Source organism: Macaca fascicularis, chromosome 6, assembly GCF_037993035.2.
Source record: "Macaca fascicularis isolate 582-1 chromosome 6, T2T-MFA8v1.1".
Lineage (NCBI taxonomy): Eukaryota > Metazoa > Chordata > Mammalia > Primates > Cercopithecidae > Macaca > Macaca fascicularis.
Window position 1 is genome coordinate 174,968,423 of NC_088380.1, and position 12,316 is coordinate 174,980,738.

The following is a 12,316-nucleotide window of genomic DNA, read 5'->3' on the forward strand; positions in this document are numbered from 1 at the left end:
CCCAATGTCAGGCCATTTGCAGGTGGTAGGGCACGATCACTGGTGTCCCTAGACTTGGGTGCTAACTAATGGTCATTGGGAAATTGTCTAAGAAGGCTGCATGGGAAGTGGAGCCATGGTGGTTTGGGGACCAAAGAACAGGTTTCGTGTAGCCAGGCCTTCTATGCTGAGCTAACATGTGCAGGCGGCATTTGGCACAGGCTGACTGTCCAGAGGCCTAGAAGGTGATGAGGGAGATAAGGTTGGACCCCAGTAGAAGACTCGGGGCATGGAAGGTCTCAAATAGCCAGATTTTTATTTGATTGAGCAACCAATGGGAAAAGAGTGTGGTTTGTTCAGCAGAGAACTAACATGGTGAAACTGATATTTTGGGAATGTTAATTTGGTGGCTTTGTAGAACACCTAAATTAAAAACAAGAGAAGGCTGCGTGTGTGACTCACGGCTATAATCCCAGCACTTTGGGAGGCCAAGGCAGGTGGATCACCTGAGGTCAGGAGTTCGAGACCAGTCTGGCCAACATGACAAAACCTCATCTCTACAAAAAAATACAAAAATTAGCCGGGCATAGTGGTGCATGCCTGTAATCCCAGCTACATGGGACGCTGAGGCAGGAGAATTGCTTGAACCCGGGAGGTGGAGGTTGCAAAGAGCGGAGATCGCACCACTGCACTCCAGCCTGGGACAGAGTGAGACTCCATCTCAAGGAAAGAAAAGAAAAAGAAAAGCAAGAAAAGCTCACAAGTGGCTGTTCTCTTTAACTAGAGGAAGTCTGAGACCAGGTGAATGAAATGTTTTCCAGGATCTGAAGTCAGTTATATCAGCGGGTAGAAGAAAGCATCACCGCTGTTTCTCAGGGCATAATGAGGTTTTGACTGTGACAAGGGGCCTCAGGGAGATGCGCTACCCAGCCAACCCACTTTTCCAGCTCTCTCTTTCTCTGGCCCTGTGAGTCTTGGGAACACTTTCAGCCCCAATGACTGCTGCTAACCAGTGTTTATCTCCCCCCAGCTATGACCACGAAGGCCGCCTGACCAATGTGACGCGCCCCACGGGGGTGGTAACCAGTCTGCACCGGGAAATGGAGAAATCTATTACCATTGACATTGAGAACTCCAACCGTGATGATGACGTCACTGTCATCACCAACCTGTCTTCAGTAGAGGCCTCCTACACAGTGGTACAAGGTGAGCCTCCACCCATACCAACCTACTCCCAAACTCACCCACAGACCCAGAACCCAGCCAAGCCCAATGTGTGAGTTACCCAGCCTGGGATGACTTCCAGAGATCCAGCGTACCCCTCAGCTTTCTGTTTTATTCAAGTGTCCACAGCAAACTAACTCTATAAGAGGTCTATCTAGTAGAAAATGACTTAATAAGATACAGCAGAATGTCATCTACACCCAACCAAATATCTGGATATTTGAACTGTCTACATAGTTATCTGAAAATGTCCTTCCCCGCCACCCCCCACATACTCTCTCCCTACCTCTTACCCTTCCATCACCACCTCTACCCACCAACCCGAAACACATAGTTATCGTCTCAAAGACCATTCATTCTCCTGGCCCACCACTAGATTTCATATTTTCTTGTTCCATCCTGATTCTCTTTTTTAAGCATTTGTTTGATGAGTTGGTTGCCCTGGGACTGGAGCTGTTTAACATTCTCTCTCCAAGACTGGGATCTCAAAGGTCTCTGACCACCCTGTGGTTACTCTTGCTATTAGACATGTTTTGCAGTCCAGGGCAAGCACTGGGGCTGGCAAGAAAATGAATTGTGCCGATTAATTTTTCTTTTAATTAAGATATAATGTCGGTGGGCTAGCCTGTTGTCAGAGGATAAAAGTGTCCTCTCTGTAGATAAATGGTGACATTTCTGGACTATTATCCCACAGCAGAGCCTGTTTCAATGACTCTATTTCTGCTCTGCCAAATAATTAATGATGTAGATTCTGTCCTTCTGCATGACGGCTGGAGTTGCAGGAGCGACAGGTACACACTTGCTCACTGCCCCAAAAGCTGACATCTCAGAGGCCAGCCCAGGCCAGCTCCTTTGCCCAGACAATCAGGAAGCAGTGTATCTGTAAAAGGAGTCTCTGACTCACATTTCCTTCCTGTAACTTTTCGATAAAGGAAAAGGTCAGAAGTCTGATTGACTCGTGTAGTTTCCACTGGGGAAGATAAACACATTATTGGCACTCACTGGCTCCATCTCCCTCATGTGTTTGAGTCTCTTCAGAGTTCTCGAGTGGAGGTGGTATCAGATGCAGTCAGCAGTAAAAGCATGAGGATGGGGAAGGTTGATTCTTCTCTCTGTTTTCTTGAAGAATCCTGGGCTTTGATTTACAGAGGATCTGACCTGTGACTAGACCAGCAGCCTTGGGTTAGATGATAGGCAAAGGGGGAAAAAATTGAAGTCATTTGCCTTTCTATTTTTTCTTTTTTTTTTTTTTTTTTTTTTTTTTTTTTGGTATAAGCTAAAATATATATGTTAAGGTTTAGGAATTTGATTGACACAAATTGTGTAGGCAATAGACATCTTTAAATGTTTAAACGTGCTATTAATAGTCTTCAGTGAGTAAAAGAAACATCACGGCATAATTATTTCTGGAGTGCCACATATTATGTTTTTCTTTACGTGGATCGGTAGTATCTCTGCTACTTACCTTCACATGGTATGTATGCTAATTGAAGGCAGCCTTAGACTGATGACTGCAAAGTACCATGGAAACCTATATAAAAAAAAAATAGGGGTTCTATTCTCTTCTGACTAATAGAGTGGATAATTTATTTCCCTATCCCCACCCCCACTTACATTCTTCCAGATCAAGTGCGGAACAGCTACCAGCTCTGTAATAACGGTACCCTGCGGGTGATGTATGCTAATGGGATGGGTGTCAGCTTCCACAGCGAGCCCCATGTCCTAGCAGGCACCATCACCCCCACCATTGGACGCTGCAACATCTCCCTGCCTATGGAGAATGGCTTAAACTCCATTGAGTGGCGCCTAAGAAAGGAACAGATTAAAGGCAAAGTCACCATCTTTGGCAGGAAGCTCCGGGTAAGTGGTTCCACCCAATCTGTTACCACAGAGTGGGAGGGGATACACCCTTTCCTCACAGAGCTGAGAAAGATTCCCAGCTTCAAAGCCTCTAATACTCCTTTATTCCCTGAAAAAGGCAAACTCTTCGCTCAGAAAATGGAATCCATTTCCCTTTGGGACTCATACCTTGGGGAAAACATTCTCCATTTCCTAGGACTGAAAAAGTCGGCCATTTCCTGCTATGGGGATTTACATTATGCTGTAACTAGAGACGGCTTTGGTCTTCTTTTCACACTTGCTGTCTTTTTCCTAATTTTCACTGTCTGGCCAATTCAACCAATGAACCAGTGTTCGTGCCTACTATGTGCCAAGTAATTTGCTAAGTACTGGAAGAACACAACTTTTAAAGTATGTTCTTTGCACTCAAGGAATCGAGAGTCTGATAAAATATGCAGACACAGGATGATCACAGGTTAAGTGAAAAGACAGAGGTACATGCAGGGCCTGATGGGATCCCAGAGGGGATGTCACTCCACTTGAGAGGTTCAGGGAAGATTTCCCAAGAGGAAATAACAACTGAACCTCAGTGGGGAGTTTTAGCCAACCTTAGTTTTCCCAGACCAGGCAACTTGCCCCACATGACATCTTTTTAAAACCAATATATAACATTAATTGAGCATTATTATACTGTAAACCCTATGTGAAATGCTTTGCTTGTATTATCTTATTTTAAGTTTTTCAATAGCTCCATGAGGATAATTATTACTACCTCCATTTTTCAGATGAGAAAACACAGACTCAGGGAAGCTAAATTACCTGTCCAAGGACACAATGGCTAGAAAGGGCAATGCCAGGACTCGACCCCAGGTCTCTCTTTCTGTCTGACTCATTTGCCAGTATGTCACACATCTTCCTGCTTATCCGTGGTCATCCATATCATCTCGACAGGAGTGGATTCTGCTCCAGTCACTTATCTGTCACCAAGAGGGAACAGTTCCTACCATCATGCTAACCCCTTCCCTGGGGAGGGGGAATGAATACTGGGGATCCCAATCTTCATCAAATTCAGCACATATTTATTGAGCACCTACTATGAGCCAGGCACTGTGCTATGCACCTAATGGCATATAAAGCAAAGGCCCTAACTTCCTGCACCTTATGTTCAGGTTGAGGGGAGATGGGAGAGAGGGGCAGATAATAAGTAAACTCATAAATAAAAATAACTGCAGAACAAGACAAGCACTAGGAAGTCAGTAAACAATGGAACAAGAAGTTTATCAATTGCTTTGGAATCCCTGAGAATAGAAGGCTCAGCATCGGCAAAGCTTGGGTCGTAACCTTTGCTGTGTAACTGGATTGAAATCCAGCCAGCCCAGCTGACCTTCCTGCAGAGCCAGGCCCCTCCATATTAAGATTCCGCCTTTGTCTGGCTGAAGTTTAAGTCTCCACATTAGGTTATCAGCAGTCTCTCATGTTTTTCTTCCTCTGCTGGTATCTGCAAAGTTGCAAACTGCAGTATCTTCCTAAAGACAAAAATGGAATGAGATTAGTAGTTAAATCCTTAATGACTGGATTTCAGGGCTGTGTAATTGATTTTTGATATGCTGCACTGTAGAAGTTGATTATAAGTAGTAATCGTGCCTTTTCTCTGATAAATCAGTTATGCATTTTGACTAAGTTTTCAAAATAAAGATAAATGTGGCCCTAAAATAAAGTGGCTATAATCCCAACTCCGAATATTAAAACTCTTAATAATGGTACTTGTGGTAATTAGCCCAAGTTAGGCACACAAGTCTTATAACTGAATTTCTGCCAGGGTTAGATTTGCTGGCATCGTGTTTATGCAAATCAAAACACAGCTTTATCTATCAACACCTCAACATTTAATTGTCTGGTGTTAGTTCCTGTAACAACAATCACATATCCATTTAGCTCTCTTAAATGAAAATCACTATGAGATTATAACAGGTTGAGTGGACTGAAAATGTAATTTGAAAATGAGGGAGAAAGCCTGGAATTTATTTGCATCTCATTTATTTTAATTCAGTTCATAAACTGCTTAGTGAATGAAATAAAAGCAACTTCTGGAAATTGCAGGAGAGCAATTGGAAGAAGGTATAAGGGAAAGGTTGGGTGTGATGTGGATTGAGGGAACTGGGGAGTGGTCATTTCATCAGATGTTTCGTGAGTCCATGGCAGGGAGTTTGCAGCCCCTAAGCCAAAGGTACCCATTGGCCCCATTAGGCTAGCAGGCTGTCTCACCAACGGCAAGATGGGCTCCTCTCTCCCTATCTTAGTCTTGCCGTGTCTTTTCATCGCTGCTCCACTGTCAAATGAGGGCATGAAAGTCCTCATTTATTCAAAAGATATTTTCTAGGTGCCAACACTACATTCAGTATCACAGAACGAGTAGACTCTAGAGAGGTAAAGAAAATTGAGTGCCACCGAGTAGCTAACAGTCTCATGGAGAAGGCAATATTAGTAAGTGTGATGTAAGCTATAATACAGGCCAAAAGCACAAGGAAAGGGATACTTAATTGTATCCACTGGAAGAGGATAGGTCACGGCTGGGTAATAAATTAACCCTGAAATCTCATGGGTTTAACACATTGTGGTCCAAATGCATCAGGCAGCTCTTCTTAATGAGGACTCGCTCCAGTTGCTCTGCCTTGCAATCCTGCCATTAAGCACAGGGCCTGTGCAGTTGCTGCAGCAAGGGAAGAGAGCTTGGGTGATTCACGAGAGCTTAGTGAGCCAGCCTGGACGTGGCAGGCCTCACTTCCCCCCACCCTGGTGAGAACACTGTCAGGGGACCTCAACTGAACTGCAGGGAAGCCTGGAAAATGTTGTCTTTTCTGAACGCCTGAGAAGAAGATGATGAACAAAGACTTGGTAAGCACGTAGCAGAGTGATCAGGTCTCCCGTTTGACAAGGGATCAGGAAGGGCTTCACAGAGGATCTGGAATCAGTTCTGAAGAGTAAGAATCAGCCAGGCAGAGATACGGAACAGAGGTGACAGGACAGAGACTATCACCTATGGAAAGGCCAAGAGGCCAAAAAGGGAATGGCATTTCAGAAAACTAATTCAGTGTGGCAGTGGATGTGTTAGAGAGTGGGGTAGAAAAGTAAGATGCAGCCAGAGACTGCACATGGAAGGGAACATGGTGCCAGGCTAACATTTATCCTGAGGGCAATGGGGAGCCCTACCTGGACTTCATTAGCAGAGTGATGTGCTAGGATGTGTAGCTTTAGAAAGCTGTCTCCAGCCTGGGCACAGTGGCTCACGCCTGTTTTCCCAACACTTGGGGAGGCCAAAGCGGGAGGATCATTTTAGCCTAGGAGTTCAAGACCAGCCTAGGCAACATAGCAAAACCCTGTCCATCCAAAAAAAAAAAAAAAATTAACTAGCTGACCATGGCCCTGCACAGTAGCTCATGCCTGTAATCCTAGCACTTTGGGAGTCCAAGGCAGGAGGATCCCTTGAGCCTAGGAGTTGGAGACCAGCCTGGGCAACATAGGGAGACCCTGTCATGGTGGTGCATGCCTGTAGTCCCAGCTAATCAGGAGGCCAAGGCAGGAGGACTGCTTGAGCACAGAAGTTTGAGGCTGCAGTGAGTTATGATCATGCCCTGTAATGTACTCCAGTCTGGGCAACAGAGCAAGACCCTGTCTCCAAAAAAAAAAAAAAAAAAAAAAACTCTCTGACTTCCTCAGGTATGGAGGAAGACAGGTGAGGAGGGGACAAGATAGACAGGAGGAAAGGGACAGTAAGGAGGGTCCAAGCAAGAAACTAAATCACTAGCAGTGAGGAAAGAAAGAAGGTAGGGGAAGAGATTTGAGAGCTGTCTAGCACACGAGGATTGGGCAACTAGCAGGGTTGCTGTGTCATGCTCACCTTTTGACAGGCTCTCCCCATGATCATGGAGACCAGGAAGGCTGGGTGGCCATCCACGCTCTGAGGACTATGTAAAGGAGAGTGGCTGGGAGCTGAAACCCAAGCCAGAGATGTAAGATTCTAGTGGCCCCAGCCCTGCCTCTTGGAATGGGGAAGAAACTAAGTGAACTTTGAAATGCAGCCATTTAACCAGCACCATGTAATCACTGCTCACCATGTGAACAGCAGGGAATTTGGGGAGAATGCGTGGGTATCATGCATGAAGCAAATGGCCTGACCTTCCCTGGGACCAGCAAGCTCCTGGGAGCCTGGTCAGCTGAGGGGTCTGAGGGCCCAAGGCTCTGAACATTCCTGGAGTTTAGAGAAGACCAAAAATCTCAGTGAAGCCATCATGACAGAACAGTGCCCAGTGAAATTCCAGCCCACCTAGGTATCATTTCTTCCCACAGTCCTCCAGATGGAGGCATCTCTTAGTGGAGGAAAATATCAGTGGTTCTTCCTTACAGCCTGGGGAAATGTAAGATGATGGCGGATGGATAGTCCAGGACCACATTCTTTCACCAAAAGCTTTGTAATAGAGTATTAGTCCCTTCATTCCTGCCCAAACTCAGTGCAGGGAAGATTTTCATTATGCCTCCCAAGACCTCCTCAAATATCTCCTTTGAAAGACTCCTCCCCGTCCTGCCTGCGTTGTCTTCCACTCCCTTCTTCACTCACTCTGGCCTTGCAAAACCATGAAGCAGGCCAGACGTGGTGTCTCACACCTGTAATCCCAGCACTTTGGGAGGCCAAGGCAGGCAGATCACGAGGTCAAGAGATCGAGACCCTCCTGAACACAATGGTGAAACCTCATCTCTACTAAAACTACAAAAATTAGCTGGGCGTGGTGGCGCATGCCTATAATCCCAGCTACTGGGGAGGCTGAAGCAGGAGAACCACTTGAACCAGGGAGTCGGAGGTTGCCATGAGCCCAGATCGTGCCACTGCACTCCAGTCTGGCAACAGAGCGAGACTCCATCTCAAAAAAAAAAAAAAAGGAAGTTACATCATGGCATCTGTAAGCTCCATAAGTGTAGGGACCAGGTCGCCCCAGTATCCCTGGTGACAAGTGCCATGTGGTGGGTACTCAGACAACAGGTGACAAAGAAAGATGTGATAACTGTGCCTTCTATAGGCTTCTTCTTAATGTGTAAATGCTCCCCTACCAAAGTGGGTATAAATTCACAAATACATTGCCCGTATGTCTGTCTGGAATCCTTCCACTGCAAGAGACAGGAAGTGCACTCAGACTAACTTAAAAGGGTAGGTGCTGTCTCACCTAACAGGGCCACCACAAGGGAGAAGCTGGCCTTAGAGACTCCAAGATGTCATTAAATGGTGTATTAGTCTGTTTTCATGCTGCTGATAAAGACGTACCCAAGACTGGGAAGAAAAAGAGGTTTAATTGGACTTACAGCTCCACATGGCTGGGGAAGCCTCAGAATCATGGCGGGAGGCGAAAGGCACTTCTTACGTGACAGCATCAAGAGAAAATGAGAAGAAGCAAAAGTGGAAACTCCTGATAATCACCTGATAAACCCATCAGATCTCGTGACACTTATTCACTATCACTAGAATAGCACAGGAAAGATCGGCCCCCAGGATTCAATTACCTTCTCCTGGATCCCTCCCATTACATGGGAATTCTGGGAGATACAATTCAAATCAAGATTTGGGTGGGGACACAGCCAACCCATATCAGATGAACGTCTGTCTCTTTCTCTTTCTCAAAGCCCCCTTCCATCCCATGGCAGGGTTTCTCTCTCAGCAGTTGACCTAATTTTCTCCTACAGTAGACTAATGTCCTCTTCACATTGCAGGGGAGGGAGGTGGTCAGGCAGACTTAGCCAAAGTTGGCTCCAGGCTTATATCATCCCAGCTAAGTGAACCCAGAGGAAAAAGGAAGGGATCTCCCCCAGCATTTCTATTTTTCATAAAATATCTCATGGAAGAAAGATTGACCTGGCAGAGGGAGTTCACATTCCTGGGCCAATCACTGGTCAGGGAGATGGGGATCTGTGATGAGCCAGGCAGGCACAGGTCACATGACCATACCTGTATCTTACAATAGACATCTCAGTAAAAGTACCTAGACAGGGAAGCCCTAGAGAAAAGAGGTGCCATACCCAAAAAAAGAAAGAGATACAAGGTTAAAATACAAATATCCCAGATATATTCTACATCCTCCATCCCTCCAAAGCCTAATCATAAGGCAAAACTCCTGGCCCTGAGGATCTCTTGAGGCACTGTTGCCTCCCACCCCAACAAGCCTTTTTTCTAGGCTTTTGGAAGAGAGAGCTAAAATCAACCCCTTCTATTAAGATTTAAAACTTCTACTCTTTCCTAAAATGGATTTTGTGCAGGATGATTCTCTTTGTAAAGGAAAGCATATAACCATGCTCTAGGATATTTCTTCCTGATTATGATTTACATAGAGATTGCAGAAGCAAGAAACAGCTACATGTGTAGGTAGCAGAACAAAAGAAAAATTGCTTCCAAGATAATCTTCCATCATGATATTAGTATTAGTGTTATTAGTATTCCAAGAAGAAGTGGGAGTCGGTAATTTTGTTTTGGCTCCCATATAATTAATATGACATTGCAATTATGTGTTGACATGTGTTACTTTTACTTATGTGGCAAATCACGGTGACAGAGAAGTGAGGTGGGGGGATGGGCGTGCCTATGTGCGTGTGAACACACACACATGAACTCAGTTCTGCGTGGAGCCCACTCAAACAGGTCTGTTAACACACACAAGTCATTATGAAAGCCTGAATTTTCACAGCTCCTTCCTGCTACAATGCATTCATTCTTCACGTGACTAATATTTTATATTTCAAACACCTCCTGTGTTCTTGGCACTATGCTAGGCACTGAGTGTACATTAGTGAACAAAAGTTTTCACCTTACATGGTGAGCAGCACTTGTGCAGACAGAACTTGGGATAAATTTAATATTAGCTTAAATAACACATAATTAGAAGGGCAAGCCTCTGCAAACACATTAAATAATGTATTCCCCAAGCAAACATTAATTTTGGCTGGCTTCTGTTTTGGATGATGATGTGGAAAAGTGGAAAGACCCTAATGGAGCTTATGTCTTTAGCTCTTACACCTTAGCAGGAGAAGCAAATAATAATCAAATAAATGTACAAACAATATATAGAAATTGTGGGTCAGGTACGGTGGCTCATGCCTGTAATCCCAGCACTTTGGGAGGTCCAGGGGCGTGGATCACCTGAGGTCAGGAGTTCAAGACCAGCCTAGCCAACATGGCGAAACCCCATCTCTACTAAAAATACAAAACTTAGCCAGGCGTGGTGCCGCGCGCCTATAATCCCAGCTACTTGGGAGGCTGAGACAATAGAATCACTTGAACGTGCTAGACAGAGGTTGCAGTGAGCCAAGATGGCACCACTGCACTCCAGCCCGAGTGACAGAGTGAGACTCTTTCTCAAAGAAAAAAAAAAAAAAGAAATTGTGATGGGTGCTTTGGGAAAAATGTAGGGTGGAGATAATATGGAATATATGTTATAGGTTAAGGCATCTCTGAGAAAATGACATTTGAACTGAGAACTGAATGAAGAGTAGGTAGGAATTTCCCAGGCATGGAGTGAGGGGAAAAGCCTCTGTGCTAAAGCTCTAGCATGTGCAAAAGGCCCTGCCTGTATCCTGAAGAGGATAGCTCCAGTGTGGCTAGAGTAAACCAGCTGAGGGTAAGGTCAAGGGGTAAAGCCTTATCTTGTTGGCCCTTTTAAGGATCTTAGAAATACAGAAATCTTCTGCAGATTATCCACCTGGTACATGCAAATGAGCCCTCATCAGGAGCCTCCTTCTTGGACACTAGAAAATATACAACATACCTGACTCCTGGAAGTTCAGGTCAAAGGATAACAAATGTAGTTTATTCCGGTCATCTGAACTGAGCCTCCATACCAGACACCCCCTGCCCCTTCTCACTGCATCCCTACCAATGGACCACCCACCTGCACCAGAATACTCACAGCATCACCTGAAAACAGCCATGCTCTGCCTGTGCAAGGCCCTTGCTCATCCCCTGTGCTTTCATCTGCTGACCCTCCCCACCTGGAATATTCTCCCGGACTCTTCTCCCACCCTCAGCTGTCCAAGCCTTACTCATACCCAGGCCCCCACCGAGTAGCACTTTCTCCGAGAAATCATCCTCGTCAGTCCCAGCTCTGGCTCCATGTCCTTCCTTATTGCCACAGTTCCTTCCCTGTGTCTACTGCCATTACCACACTAAAAATGGTTTTCGTTGCTGGCTCTCCTGTTGTTAGTTATCCCCCTCTGGCCTGTGGCCTGCCCCCCTAGGGCAGGAGTCATAACTGTCTTGTTCTATCTTAAGTGACAGTCCCAGTAACAAACACATAGTAGGTGCTCAGTAAATATTGAATGAATGAATGAATGAATGAATGAGATTTTCCACTGACATAATGAAAACCCTCTCCCTCCCACCTCTGCCTGTGAATTCCAGGTCCCAGGGGCCTTCCAGAATGACTCGAATAGGTCTTTGGAATGAAGCTTTTCAGATATTTGGAGACCACAGATGTCCTAATCTCATATATATACACATATATATATATATACACACACACACATATATATATACATATATATATATATATATATTTTTTTTTTTTTTTTTTTGAGACAGAGCCTTGCTCTGTCACCCAGGCTGGAGTGCAGTGGCACAATCTCGGATCACTGCAACCTCCACCTCCCGGGTTCAAGCCATTCTCCTGCCTCAGCCTCCCAAGTAGCTAGGACTACAGGCATGCACCACAATGCCTGGCTAATTTTTGTGTTTTTTAAGTAAAGACGGGGTTTCATCATGTTGACCAGGCTGGTCTTGAACTCCTGACCTCAAGTGATCCACCTGCCTCAGCCTCCCAAAGTGCTGGGATTATAGGCGTGAGCCACCATGCCCAGCCTAATCATATTTTCTATTCTTGATTTTCCATGTTGGAACTTTAGATCATCAGAGTTAGCAGGGTTCTTGTACCCAGTCTGATTCAGTCTGCTTATTCACTAATGTTCGTTGAGCACCAAGCACTTTCCAAAACAAAATAGAGACACTAAGAAAAATAAGATAAAGTCCCGACTCACCAGTTCACAGGCCATTACGGATGAGGAAACTGAGGCATGAGTGGTGAAGATATGGTTTTGGTATGGCAAAGCTAATCAGTGGCACTGATGAGTGTCAGAACTGCCACTCAAACTCGGGTCTTTCCACCTTTCCACCTGACCTCCATCCAAAACAGCAAATCATCCAAAAATAATGTTTGCTTGGGGAATACATTATTTAATGTGTTTG

The 12,316-nt window shown here is 45.1% G+C and overlaps 1 protein-coding gene across 15 annotated transcripts in view; it reads left to right on the forward strand.

The window, feature by feature from the left end:
• The window catches only part of TENM2 (teneurin transmembrane protein 2), a 1,286,794-nt gene that overhangs the window by 1,249,620 nt on the left and 24,858 nt on the right, over nucleotides 1-12,316 (forward strand). For all 15 annotated transcript variants that reach the window (XM_045395034.3, XM_045395036.3, XM_005558468.5 and 12 more), the window contains 2 exons: nucleotides 1,010-1,185; nucleotides 2,828-3,063. In XM_045395034.3, the coding sequence (XP_045250969.1) occupies nucleotides 1,010-1,185; nucleotides 2,828-3,063 (412 nt within the window). The remainder of the gene's footprint in view (nucleotides 1-1,009; nucleotides 1,186-2,827; nucleotides 3,064-12,316) is intronic.